General features: G+C 30.9%; 1 protein-coding gene across 1 annotated transcript in view; it reads right to left on the bottom strand.

Moving 5' to 3' along the window:
* Nucleotides 1-15,037, bottom strand: part of LOC136980486 (multidrug resistance-associated protein 1-like) — a 46,405-nt gene that overhangs the window by 3,387 nt on the left and 27,981 nt on the right. Inside the window, exons 16-20 of the mRNA XM_067276610.1 lie at nt 10,906-11,073; nt 5,218-5,465; nt 2,429-2,618; nt 2,127-2,343; nt 80-390 (exon numbers count right to left, since the gene is read on the bottom strand). Coding sequence (XP_067132711.1) covers nt 80-390; nt 2,127-2,343; nt 2,429-2,618; nt 5,218-5,465; nt 10,906-11,073 — 1,134 coding nt within the window. The remainder of the gene's footprint in view (nt 1-79; nt 391-2,126; nt 2,344-2,428; nt 2,619-5,217; nt 5,466-10,905; nt 11,074-15,037) is intronic.

The raw sequence follows: 15,037 nt of genomic DNA, 5'->3' as shown, positions 1-15,037 counted from the left end.
CAAATACTAATTGTTTACACTTTAGACTTTATTTATAAAAAAGTTAGTTCGTTAAAATACAGAAGTTGCCATGCCATACCTGAAGTAAATAATATATTATGCCGATAGGTATTACTACCACCAGAAATAAAGCAGTTTCCATGCAAATAATGATAAAAGAAACTAAGGAACGAAATGCCTGAACAAGCATCATGCGAATATTAAATCGGATAGTTATATCGGTTGTATCTACATCTTTAGAAAATCTGTTTAAAACACGACCCATGGGAGTGGTGTCGAAGAAGGACATGGGCGCATGCAATATACGAACCAGCATTTCATCGTGTAGAAGTTTAGATGCACGCAGACATGCAAGATTCATAGATAATGCACCAATAAATATAAATACAGCTAGAAAGGAAAATATAAAAGTTTATATCATTCCAATATTTAAATCATCATTAAAATATAACTTAAAAGTTTTATTTTGACTATAATCATATTGTTATAAATTATTAACAACTTAAATAGCACAAAGAAGTAATAAGACTGATTCAATAATGAGACAGGAAAAATATACAGATGGTATTTGAACTTGAACTGTAATGATGTGGCAGGTTTACTCACTTGTCAGTGGCAATAAATGAATGTTTTAGTACAGACATACCATTGTGATAAATGTCTGATTCAAAAACCGAACAAAGAGTTAACATCAATTTTCTCATCAAATTAAAGAAATTCACGAAGAAAGCTTTACAATTATTCACAGAAATTTGCAGTGAAGATTGTATATCTCAAATATCTGTTTTTTGATTGGCATGAACACGTTTCTTAAGGCACAATAAGGTACAAAAAATGTGACTGCCGAGTCATTGCTTTCTTCTACATTCAAGATGCTTTGATAGCTAACTGGGTTCTGGTTGGCCAGACTGTCAATCAACACTATTATATTAAAATCTTGACTAAATTCTTCGGGTGAGTGAGAAGAAAACGGCCAATATGATAAAGAAACGAGTAAATCTTGCATCAGGATAACAAGCCATTCCATATTGCTTTTTCTGTAAAGCAGTTTTTGGCTAATAAAAACAAATCGCTGTATTTTATTGCTTTCATATTCACTAGATCTTGCTTACTGAAACTTTTTCTTCTTCCCAAAGAGCAAGTCTGTGCCCAAGAAATGTATTTTGTATGGACAGAAGAGGTAAAATCAAAATGGACCTCCTAAATAGTTATACAGAAAATGGTTTGGTTTAGTTTGACGAGATATTGCAAGCAATACATAGGTGATCTGCCAAGGAGATGCGTTTCAGGAGAACTTTCTATGGAAAACTGATCCCTATTTAGGTACTCCACGCAGCCAGCCTATCGGTGAGGCATAAATCCATGACCAACAGAAAATTGCATAAAAACAGAAATGAGCTTTACAGAAAATTATCTGAAGGCATTGTATGTAGTTGTATCAAAAAGAACTATTTTGATGACAATCATAAATTATTTTCTGAATCATCTAAATAAAAAGATTTAAAGCATCAGTCTCATTATTTTTGTGTTGATCTCATGTGCATGTGTGGTCTGCATGCATGTGCGCTTGTGTGTGTATTACATGATATTTCTTGTCAATGTGATACTTTGGAAAAAACAAACTTCAAATAAATATGAGATATTTTCTAATTATTTATTACTCATTTGCTTCTTTACATTTGGTATTATGAATTATAATTCCAGATCACTAATATTAATTAAAATATAAAGAATTTTGTGTTAAAAATTATATTAATTTCAAATTAATTTTAGAATGCTTTTTATAAGTGAAAACTATTGAAATGTTTTATAAAATATACAGTTACAAGCAGTTTATTTCATTATTTTAGAGAAAGTTTTTTTAAATTGATAAATTACTTTTATAAAAGATTATAAATAATTTAATAAACGAAAACATTTCTAAAAAATTAAGAATAAATTAAAATTTCTGAAATTTGAATTTTTCTTAATTATAAAACCTTAAATGTATAATCATATTTTTGTTGTTATTAAAATTTTATGTAACTTAAATTAAATATATGTAATTTTAAAATACAATATTATTACTATGATTTTTGTTTAATCTCTAAAACCTGCAATTTTCATTGCATTATTAAAAAGCTTACTTTCCGATGCTCCAAGACCACCATACACACCAAGTCGTAAATCTCTGAGATTTGTATCGTATCTTTTTTCGGGATCTGCAGCATCGTTGCTCCACAAACTTAACCATACATTTGTAGCAATATTAAAAGAACTTGAAATAGCGTATGATATTACTGTTATAAAAATACCACAATATCCAAGTGTTCTAAAATACTGAAAATATACGCTCCATTTCACCTATTAATAATTTTAAATGAAAATGTTAAAATTTTGACAAATAATCAATATAATATGTAGGTAAGGTTTTTAAAAAAAGACTCACAGATCCAACTTCAATGGTTTCAGCATCAGTTAATTTTGATTTTTTTTCTTTTCTTATATTTATTTTGTCTTTTTCAGATTTTGAAAAGTCATGTTTTATATCAGACACACTAAACTGTTTGGAAAGCCTCCTTCTTACATCACCAGATTCTGATAATTCACTTTCTGCACCACTCACTCTAGACAATTGTCTGCAATTATAAGAATATATAAATTAATGAAGAATATATTTTTATCATAAAAAACTAATAATTACTAAATTAAACTGTCTTTTATAAACTTAGAAATTTAGTACCTAATAATGTATTCTGTAATAAACAAGAGAAACTAAATACTAAAGTTTTAAGAAATTGAAAGATTTATTGAGATATTTTATATCATCTTAAGATCATTAATATAATTTAAATAAAAAAACAGTCTTTAAATCAATTCTAATTAGCTACCAGAACATGTATTCAACTATTCATTGTGAGTTGCATCACAAAACATAATTAATTTTCCGGGGTCTATAAAATTTATATTATTCAAATTAAAAGGAGATTAATCTATATAAACAATCAAGCCTGAATTATTCTAATGATCAAATGATAAAGCCAAATTAACTGTTTAGCTAGAACTTAGATAACTAATTTTATACATATATAGATATACCAGGCCTTATTTTAAAGGGTTTTTTTCCTACTGCACAAGTATCAGTTTTGTTTTTGGCCAAAACGATAAATCCTACAATTAATAAACTGTTCTAAAAGATGAATAGAAAATAAGGACAACAACACAAATATTACATCTGTATAATTATTTATTAATTTCAATCACCATTTAATCTTAATTGATAGACATCACAGTGTGCACTTTGCACCTGAATGTGATATAAATTACTATACGATAAGTGCTCCATGGTTGGGGAATGTGCACTATAGTTTAAATGATATTTAATATTGCAACTGCATGGAAAAAAATCAATTGTTTAAATTTGATACAAATGGTGAATCCTACCAACATTCCTTCTATAACTCTTTTTTCTTGGGGCAAATAAAACATACAATAAAACCCGTGTAAACCTTTTTATTCAGATTCTGCCATACACTGTGTAATTTAGGTAAATATTTTAACTTTAACATAACAAGAAGAGAGAAATACTTATAAAACCCAGAATCAGACAATTAATTACTTCACAAATAGGGGATCCCACTGAACAATTCAAAATTCCCATTACCCATTCTGTGTCCAGTTGCATGTTAGAATATTCTCTGGAAAATACATAATTTGGAAATTTGAACTAAAAATAAATGATTAAGCCATTATCTTGAATTAAATTTAATAATTATATTAATTTTTTGAATTGAATTTAATAATTTAAACTATTTTGAAAGAAAAGATTGATCCAGATTAAAACTAGAACTCACAACCTTTGTTAATTGTGCAGATATGTTGCCAATTACACTACCGGAACATCAACTCTAAATCAATGTAGATGGGAAATAAAAAAGCAAAAGATGGAATAAAACAGAGATTATACTTCTGTGGTATAAACATAAGTTCTATAAAAATGGTAAAAGAGAAAATAATAGCTATGTAATTTCACCATATTATAAATAAGAAGGAAAAGAGTAACTTGGAATCTTTGCTATAAGTATTAAAATCTACAACAACACAATTCTGAAAAAAGCATCACCCTTTTGAAGTATTTGCTATCAGCATTGTTATATATTAAACATATATATTTGTTATTTCCAGATAGAATTCAGATCATTTTAAATTGAATCATACAAATTCTATATCATTCCATGATGCAATACACAACAAATAAAAATATGTTCTGATACATAATTTAAATTGATTTAAGGACTGTTTTTATTCAAATTATATTAGCGAAGTTGAGGCCAAAGTTTTAAACGCAAAAACTTGTACGTCGGACATTCAGCGTCGCTTTCCTGTAAGCCTAGAAGTTTGACAATGGTGTTTGAAATGTCGAGCATGATTCCACTGACTTTCCAAACGCCATTGTCAAACTTCTAGGCTTACAGGAAAGCGACATTGAACGTCTGACGTACGTGTTTTTGCATTTAAAACTTCGGACTCAACCTCACTATTAATGAAATAAAATGTCTCAAAAAATTTTTATTCACAAATAAATTTGTAAAGTCCTTAAAACTTTAATATTTAATTGATTTCATTGATTGAAGGGAACAAGAGAATAAAACAGCTTATGCTTTGTAGCATAAGCTGTTTTATTATTTTATAAGCCCTTATTCACAAAATTTAATTCTTTACTGAGCCTTATCACCTCTGTTATCACCTCTTCATCTTGCTGAAATCACTGTCTTATTAAAATGCTTTCAATTGTAGAGAAAAGAAGAAGCAAGAAGATACAATAATGTTTTGATGAACTGAAATCGTGCTACCTCCACAGACTGTATGCATAATTGGAAGTTATTCTCTGAGCATATCTCATATATACGAGCATATATCTGGCCAAGTATTATACTTTAAAAGGTATAAAGTTGGATCCTGAGTTATATTATATAATTACATCATGTATATGGAAGAAAAGAATCTTTTATTAAATGCAAAATCTGTCCTAAGGGAATTTCTGAATGGAAATATCTATCTGAAACATTTAAAACAAACTTAGATAATTGTGATAAATAAATATAGATCTCAATGAAGTCATTCATAGAAGTCACTGAAGATAAGTTGCTAAGCAAATATATGGACTAAATGGTATTAAGTGATAAATTTTATTTCAAAATATCATTTAACAATTTTATTATTAGATCACAGTTTTACCTTTGCAATTCTGGTGGTGCTCCTATTGTTGGTGCTAATGCTTCAAAAAGTTGAATTTCCTCATCTGGTAATGAATCTACTTCTTCTACAGACTCAGATAGAAACTGAAGAAGAAACTGGGAGAAAGCACCTCGTCTGTTAAGAAGTTCCTTGTAAGTGCCATATTCAGATATAACTCCATCATTCATTACAATGATAGTATCAACTTCAGGCAAAACTGAAATTCTATGAGTTACTAATATTCTTGTCTGTAATATAAAAAAATTTTTTTTTAAATTTTTGTACTAAAATTTCCTTTTGGTTAAAATTACTCATTGTTTTATGTATAGAACTACAAAAAAGTTAAGAAATTATATTTTATAGTATGAGACTAAATGAAACAAAATGATTATAAAATTATTTCTAGAAAATAACTACACAAATTAATAATTAGAAATATATATATTGAGAGCCACAGATATCAGATAGCTAAGCCCCCCTCAGCTTAGTGCAGAAATACTAAGCTGAAGGGGGCTCTCATCATGTAAACTTAGTCTATTGTTACTTTTTTTATACTTAGACTTTAGCTGACAGGCTAGAAAAGAGAAAAAATATCAGTGAAAATTTTTTCAGCTTGCCCTTCAAGCCTCCAAATAATTTATTCCTGACTGCGAGACTATATGTATTCCTTCTGCCGAGAAACTGATAATTAATTTTTCAAATATTTTAGAAATAATTATTTTATTTCGGCCTACTTATTAAAAATAAAACAATGAATTTTAATTATCTATATTTGATGCCTTCTATAATATCACGTAAACTTAAGTAATAATGTATCATTAGTTACATAAACTGTTAATTGACATTTTATAGATAAAAAGTAAAATAAATTTTTTATAATTTAGAAAAATGGTAAGTAGCATAAAGAAACTAAGAATATTAAACCTATTTTTTAATAATATTGAAATAGAACAATTATAATAAATTTATTGCTTACTATTAATCTATTTTAAGCATCATCTCACACTTTTTATGAATCACATGAATATGAATGACTAAGTGATAGATACTCAAATCCAACCATAAATAACATCTACATATAATTAAATCTTACTTTAAGATATCTCTTTTTTATTTTTTCCCTACTAAGTGTGTTATTGGTTATTCAAAAGTGTCCCATAACACTACTGTATTGGATTTTGTTTTGGATAACACTACTGTATTTTGTTTCGTTGCCTCTGTTGACATTAGATGTAGAGCATTTTAGACAGGTATATTTTAATTACAGTGGCATTATACTATTAAAATATAGTAAAACAGTCTCCATTTAAAGTATCAAATATATAAAAATACGGGGGGCGCTGCTTGCTGCAAAGAGTGTTGGTGAACTTTTTTGTGAGCTTACTTGGAATTTTAAAATTATGGAAAATATCGAATTTTGGATTATGGTGTTTATGTTGCTGTTAATATTAAGTGGTATTGAATTAAATCCTGGTCCGGTTGATCGTACTCCGCCGCATTCACAGATCCAGTCACCGATATCTGCTGTAAAGCGACGTCGTTCTCCGAGCGAACCTTCCTTGAAGTCGGCGAAACTGGAGGATTTTTTCTCTTCAAAGATAGATTCAAGTAAGTCCATTCCTAGGGAGATTATTTCATATTTGGACGACCGATTTGATAAGCTTTTTTCGACTCTAAATGAAGTTGTTACGAGGATCGACTGGTTGGTTAATTTGCATAATGAACACGACCAACGATTAACTCAGTTGGAGGTTAAATTAGAGGGAATTTTTAAACTTAAAGATGACATGCAGCAAAAAAACAGTTTGATCTTGCATTCTATAGACAAGGTGTCGAATGAAATGAGAAAGAAAAATATTTTGATTAAAGGTTTAACAGATGACAGTTCCGATTTGAATAGGAAAGTGCAAAACCTGTTTTCTAAATTGATAGGTGAATCAAGGTCAATTCCAACAGTTAAGATAGTGAAATTTAACCGATCAGATACTGTATTGGTGGAATTGCAGTCATTTGCAGACAAGAAATTAATTTTTGGTAACGTTAGAAAGATAAAGGCGCATGATGCATTGAAGAATATACAAATATTTGATGATTTATGTTGGCGTTCAAGACTGAGACGGAAAAAGCTTCTGCCTTTTCTACACGATTATAAGCTGCAAGGCAGGAGAGTTCGACTGATGGCTGATGTTTTGCAGGTTGGCGATGAAAGATATACTTACGACCTAGATAGAGGAGAATTATTGAAACTTGATTTTTTAGTGGAAAATCGAATGGCAAATTCTCAAAATCTTCATTCTCCGATCCGAGCAAGTGTACAGTTGGATTGAAAGTTTCAACATGGAATTCTCAGGGTACCCTCCTGACTAATCTAAGTAATAGTGATTTTGTTAAACATATTTCTGAAACTGATATTTTTGGATTAACCGAGACTTGGTCTACAGCTCCACTGTGTTCGAGATTTAAAAGCCTTAACTGTAGATTAAAAGTTTTTGAGGTAATGGCTACTAAAAGTTTAGGAAAGGGTAGACCTTCCGGCGGGTTGCTTCTAGGTATAAATGAAGACCTGGGGGAAGTAAACTTGCTGCTATCATGGCAACATATAATGGTTGTTAGAGTGAAATTTAACCGGAAGAAATATAAAGGGCTACGAGAGATGATGGTTATATTAGCATATCTTCATATTCCTATCTTTGAAACTTTAATTGCAAAATTGGAGGATTTGATTTCTGATTATACTTCAGATTATGATCTTCTGCTGATGGGTGATTTTAATGCACGAATTGGCTTGAGTATGGACACTATTTATCATGGGGATGCGATTTCAAACATCCGACTATCAAATGATAAAATTTGCAATAAAAGAGGAAACTTACTTATTGAACTAGTGAAAACTTATAATTTATACATAATAAATGGTCGATATCCTTCTGAATCACCAGCAGACTTTACTTATACTTCCAAACTGGGTGCTTCAGTAATTGATTTAGTGATCCTGAGCGAGAGTCTGGTAGAGAAATTGAATAAATTTTTTATTTCTGAAGATTATATGTCTGACCATCATTTGGTCATTTCTGAAATCCTGATAGATACTGACGAGAGTAGAAAATCTAACTTGATTGACAAGGAAAAAGGACTAATCTGGAAAGAAGACAAATCCAGTTTATATTCTGAAACAGTTTTGGCCAGATATGTAAGTATTGTCTTAAGTGATGAAATAGAGGACAGTTATTCTGCTATTCTGGATTTGATCAAGTCATCAGCTGAACAATGTAGAATGATAACATACCTGGGAACGAAAAAATTACCGTCTTCAGTTTGGTTTGACAGAGACTGTAGAACAGCGAAGAAAATGAAGAACAAGACGCTGAGGAGGTTTCGAATGTCCCGTAGTAATGAAGATCTAATAAAATACTGTGATTCTAGAGCAATCTTTCGTTCTTTATGTAAGACTAAAAAGAAGAACTTTTGGTCAAATATTAGTAGACAGTTGCAGTCTGCGCGATCTTCTGTACAGTTTTGGTCTATTGTTAATAGATTTAACAGGAGAAAGAAACCCGATAATCAAATTCCTCTTTACGACTGGGAACGTTTTTTAGAATATAACTTTTGTCACCCAAATTCTGATTCAATTCTTGATTTTGACCATGATAATTTCTCTCCTATTTTAGATGATCCAATTTCACTCTCTGAGTTAAAAACTTCAATTCATAAACTAAAAAGAAAATCAGCTCCTGGTATGGATGGTATAAAAAATGAATTTATTGTGCACCTACCTGAGGAAATGTATTTAGAATTACTTAAACTTTTTAACAAGATTAAGGAAACATTAAAATTTCCCGAGCAGTGGAAAAATGTGTTGTTGCAAATGATTTACAAGAAAGGAGACAAACTAAATCCTCAAAACTATCGTCCAATAGCGTTGTTAAATACCTTTAGAAAGTTGTTTACCGGAATTTTGGCAGATCGGTTGAATCAATGGATTACAGAATTTAATGTTATCTCCCAGTTTCAAGGAGCATTCGTTAAAGGAAGAGGGACTATGTACAACATCTTTATACTTAATGGTTTAATACAGTATGTTTTGTCAAGAAAAAGACGTAAAATCTATTCGATATTTGTGGATTTGGAAAAGGCTTTCGATAGAATCAATTTAAATATTTTATGGAAAAAGTTACATTTTTTAGGAGTTTCAACTCCGTTCATTAAGCTACTAAAAAATTTATTTTGTAACACAAGATATCATGTGAGAGGCAATCTGGCAAATACTAAAGGTGTCATTTCTGGTAGTGGGTTGCCTCAGGGGGAACCTTTAAGCCCCCTGTTGTTTATATTATTTATTAACGATTTACCACAGCTGTTTTCTACTTCTGAAACTTCGGAATTTGCTCTTGGAGAATCTGTTGATCTGCATTGCTTAATGTATGCTGATGATGTAGTTCTGCTAGCAGATTCAAAAACAGGTTTGCAACGAAAGCTTTCTCTGCTAGTTAATTATGCTAAAAGAAATGATCTTACAGTTAACTTACAAAAAACGAAGGGAATGGTTTTTCGCAATGGAGGCAGACTACTTAAATCTGATAAGATATTTGTGAACAATACTGAAATCAGTTTTGTGCCATATTTTAAGTATCTAGGAATACATTTTTCTTCGTCGGGTGCATATAATCATCATTTCGATTTAATAGCCAAAGACATACAGAATAAGACAGGCTATATGCTTACTCTACAAAAACGAATGAAGCTAAGTTCTATAAATAGTATCTTTAAACTTTTTGACGCCTTTATTGGTTCTAAGATGACTTATTTATTTCCAGTCTGGGGACTGGAGTTTCTGTCTAAACTAGAAAAAGTACAGATGAAATATTTTAAGAGACTTTTTAAAATAGAGCGTTCAGCTTCAAGCTCTGCAGTTCGTCTTGAATTGGGAAGACCTCCATTGGAATTGAAATTTGTCAAGACTATTCTTCTGTTTTGGTCAAAAGTTATGGAGTTACCCTCATATGACTTGCGCCAAATTACTTATAATGTTTTGCTAACAGCAGTCAAACCTGATAAGAAAAGTTGGCCTGCTTCAGTTAAGAATATTTTTGATAGCTTGGGCTACTCCTTTTTGTTTTCAACACGATCAGCTTCATTGTTGAGAACTCACTTAAATGATATAATTCAAACTAAGTCAGACCAACTGTGGAATCAGGATATATCGTCTACTTCAGCTAAACGAGTGAATTTGTTCGAAATGCGCCAGGGTTGGTGTACAAAAAACTACTTAAACTGTGAAACTAATTTTTCCACGAAAAGCCTCATTATGCAACTTAGACTTAATAGATTTCGGATTATGTTAAAGGGCTATCGGATAAATATATCAAGAGAGAAGTTTTGTAGTTATTGCAATAGTAAAGAGGCAGAGAATCTTTTAATACATTTGTTTGGATCTTGTCAAGTGGTAAACCAACTAAAATGTTTAGTACTAGGAGAAGATTTCAAGTATAATCATTTGAAAAATGACGACATGTCAAAAACTACTTTATTTAAGATTTTCTCCTTCTTCTCTAAATCTTTAGAATTCTTGTGATAATTTATTTTTTATATATATTTAATAACATTATGTAACTAATTTGTTCCTCCATTGTAAGAATTAATTAAATCAAAAACAGTCTCCATTTAAAGTATCAAAATATATAAAAATACCTTTTCCTTCAAAACGCCATTTGGACCGAAAACTTCTTGGAAAATATGTTTACCAACGTGAGAATCAACGGCACTTAGTGGATCATCAAATAAATATATGTCAGCATCATTGTAAACAGCTCTAGCTAGACTTACTCGCTGCTTCTGTCCACCACTCAAATTTATACCCTAAATTTAATTCAAATTTAGAATATGTGTAATATTATATAATTACATAGTTCATTATTTCAACTAATTTATGGATTATAAAAAATTTTTTCAATATATTTATAGACTATTATTTTCAGTTTACAATATATATGATTTAACAAACCGATTCTTAGGCAATTTAATAAATATAATCATACTGGTATTACATTCTATGATATATATTATTAAAGTTTATAATCTTTATGTCTACTTTATGTCTATGGTTTATGTACACTCTATGTCTACAAATCAGATAAATCATATATGATTTATCTGATTTGTAGACATAGAGTGATGTATGATATATATGTAAATCATATATGTTACAGACCTTGGAAGGAGACATTAAAAAGGGAACATATTATAAACATTCACTTTGTTATAAAGGAACTCTTTAATCCAGATGCCAATAAAGGAATCATCCTACTGTATAATGTCTGTGGAGGGCAAAACCAGAATTACACCATATTTTCATTTTTTTCTGCTCTTTAAAGAGATTTGAAGATAGAATTAGTGCATGTTTTTTCCTGTTAAGAGACATTCTTTACTGTTTATGCAACAGAAACTTTGGCTTGTACAGACTAAAGCTTAAATGAAAGAAATGTATAAAAACTATTCAAGAGTGTATTTAGATTATTAGGAACAGTTGGGACATTCCATTTATTATGGTTGATAGCACAGCAAAAGAAGTGTTGAGAGCATGGTCCCCACATGATAGTGACTGACTGGACTCTAGTCAGGGGGCTTGGTATAAAGATGGCCAGCCTAAATAACCTAGCAATTTTGTGTATTGAAAATGATTTAGCTAAACAATTTAATAGTTATAAAAAATTAATTTTTAATTTAGAATGTCTAGAAAAGAATTGGCTTGGAGTGGGACTTGAACCCACAACTCCTGCTTACCATACAGATGCATTGCAAATTATGCTACTTAAATCATCCAACACTTCCAGAACTATTAATTTAGATACAATCATACATGTGACTCACAGTGCCAACTGGGGATGACTTAATCACCCACAGCCCTCCTCAACAGCACTCAGCCAGCTAACTTTTCTTTCAGAAATTCTAAATTAAAAATGAATTTATTATAAATATTAAATAAGTTTCACAGAAACCGTTCACTCTTTCTATAGCAGTTTTTTAAGTCCATTAGATAAGAGAACAAACGTTTTTGGCCATTTTAATTAAAGAAGTTCTAGCTTTCTGTGCATGGATTTATAAATATTAAAATTAACACAAGATAGCAACCTAACTGCCTACCTCTAGACAAATTACTCTCTATCTAATTATTATCTTAATAATTCAGCAGATTGTCTTGTTTTAATTAAACAATCGAGATAGTGGAGTTATTTGTTTATATACACATTTTTATTTCAGCTGTAATTTGAAAAAAATTGTAGACCTATAAATTCCCACTGTCATCCATCTGTCCATCCTTCCTTAAGCTCAAGAACAGTTAGATAGATGAAAGTCAAGACCAGATATGGAAAGCTTAAAAACAGGAGGTCCCAATTAACTATATACAAACTTCTGGTACTAACTGGAAGTCATCTTATTTCAATTCAAAAATTTTCCCCTAAAAGGAGTTAGATAGACCAGCATGACTCTATTGCTAGCAGGAAAAGTATGATGTACAGTACATAGGCATGACACTACTAATTTGAGGTGGAGAGCATATATTTTAAATAGTTTTATTAAAATTATCTTCCAACTAGTGTTACCACCTTTACAAAATCGCTGACCCGGACGGCAGGTCAGGTTTGTTCGAACAGAAGTTCCTGACGCATGCACAATGTCATTTTACAATGCGAAGACTAACGTGCATGCTGGTTCTAAATCAGTTACAATTAGGGACTAGGGACTTGCGTAGGGGTAATGTGTGTAACCTAAATTAGCTCCATAGATGTGTACGGACGTACAAGCAAAAAAAAAAAAGACCGAGAGGCAGGTTGTGCGTCATACATCAGCATAAACAGAGTAACATGGTGGAATGGCAGATGAGTTTCAGTGAGTGTGAGGTCTTTTGCTGTTCAAATGGTGTAAATTTATAACAATATTTGCAAGAACTAAATAAATCTATTCTCTACTTCCATTCCATTGCATAGTCCTCAAAAGTAAATTTTGCCTAGGACCTCACAAATCCTATTGCCACTTCTGTTTAAAAATGTGAAGCTTTGGAACACAGTTCCTTTCAGTTACAATAATTATGCAAATACTACCCTTAACATTGTAACAGTGGAATAGTAATGCTTACAATTCTATGAATTTCAAATACTTTTCATTTTTCACTCAACATGTACCATCTATAAGTGACATCTGTCAGATATCAGATCTTTCATATTGGGAACATGTAAGGATTTTGTGAATCTTGTATATACAGTACATGTCTGGAAAATAAATTGTAATATTTAGATATTTAATATAACAATGAAGATTGAAGGAATAAATATAGAAGCAAGTGCTTGCGTTAGATGAAAGCAGTAGCGTAGCGAAGAGGGTGCAAAGGGGTGTATCATGCACCGAGCGCCACTCTCAGAGGGGTGCCCAAATCGTCTCCAAGACAAACTATATATGTTTCTGGAGGGGAAAGAGGGGCCCAATAAAGTGGCGGGTGCCAGTTATGTTTGCTACGCCACTGGATGAAAGGAATATAAAAAGATGATACCACATGTCCAAGGTTGTTCTAAGAAGAGAAAAGAAGAGAAAAAGAAAGCTCTGAATGTATATATAAGAACATTTTTCTATGGTTATTCTATTCAGTCCCCAAATGAACAGTCAAGAGGAAAAAATGCAACATTTGTCTGCAACATTTAAATCACGTGTAACTTATCAAATTTTGGGAAAATTCAAAAATGTCCAGTAATTCAGTATGTTCAATAATCTGACATTACTTTGGTTCCCACAGGCACTGCATTAATGAGCTTCTACTCTATATAATAATATAAATCTCCTTGTTTAGTTTCCTGTAATTTACTTTTTTTTTTCCTTTGCCATAATTGCAGGTCAGATGATGTAGAAAAATGGCAATCTTAACTTTTCTACATATGAAGATAGTACAATTAACTCACTCATTTAATTTCTATAAGTGCATATTTAAAAAACTGAAGTTTAATTTGAGGTTGGAATATATTCATACTCTAAATAAAATCTTTTTGGCTTTCAGTCTCCGTTTTCCTTCTATAAAACCATTCATTCCATATAAAATTAAGATAATATCAGTTAAAAACAATAATCTCTAAAAAATTGTAAACTTCTTAAAAATAAACGAGTTTAAAACAACTCTTTTTTATCCGATTTCGAAACGAGTTAAAAACTGAGATGGTGTCCATCTCAGTTTTTGCACTTTGCACTTTGCACTTCCATCAACAATGGAAGTGTCAAGTAACAATGGAAGTGTTAAGTAACAATGGAAATGTCAACAATGGAAGTGTCAACAATAGAAGTGTTACGTAACAATGGAATTGTTAAGAAACTTGCAAAATTACACTTAAAAATTAGCAAATATTTCTTACTTTATTATCCAAATGCATTTCACAATCACTTGCCTCTTCAGTGGACACTACACCTTTACATCACCAGTACATTTATATTCTACCAAGCTGTCCCAGCATGCATCTACAGATACGCCATTATTTAAATTGATAACATTTGCATAACCTTTGATGCAATAATGTTCAACGATGCGTCTCGTTACAATGTTTTTTATTTTATACAATATCTTTATATTATTTCTATTTATAATACAATTTTTATTTTTACAATGTTGATGCCACAGGGATTCAGTTCTTTTTAGTCGGATTGCCACTTCATGTTCTTTTAGCCGCTGTTCAAGCTGTCTTCCTGTTTCACCGACATAGATTTTACTTTCTGCACATGTACACATCAATCTGTAGACGACTCCTGCTACTTCCAAAGGATTCCTTGAATGCCCAACAACTCC

The sequence above is a fragment of the Centruroides vittatus genome, unplaced genomic scaffold (assembly GCF_030686945.1).
Source record: "Centruroides vittatus isolate TY-2023 unplaced genomic scaffold, ASM3068694v2 contig_7, whole genome shotgun sequence".
Taxonomy (NCBI): domain Eukaryota; kingdom Metazoa; phylum Arthropoda; class Arachnida; order Scorpiones; family Buthidae; genus Centruroides; species Centruroides vittatus.
Note: the sequence above shows the minus strand (reverse complement) of the source record. Positions and strands in the feature narration are given on the sequence as shown.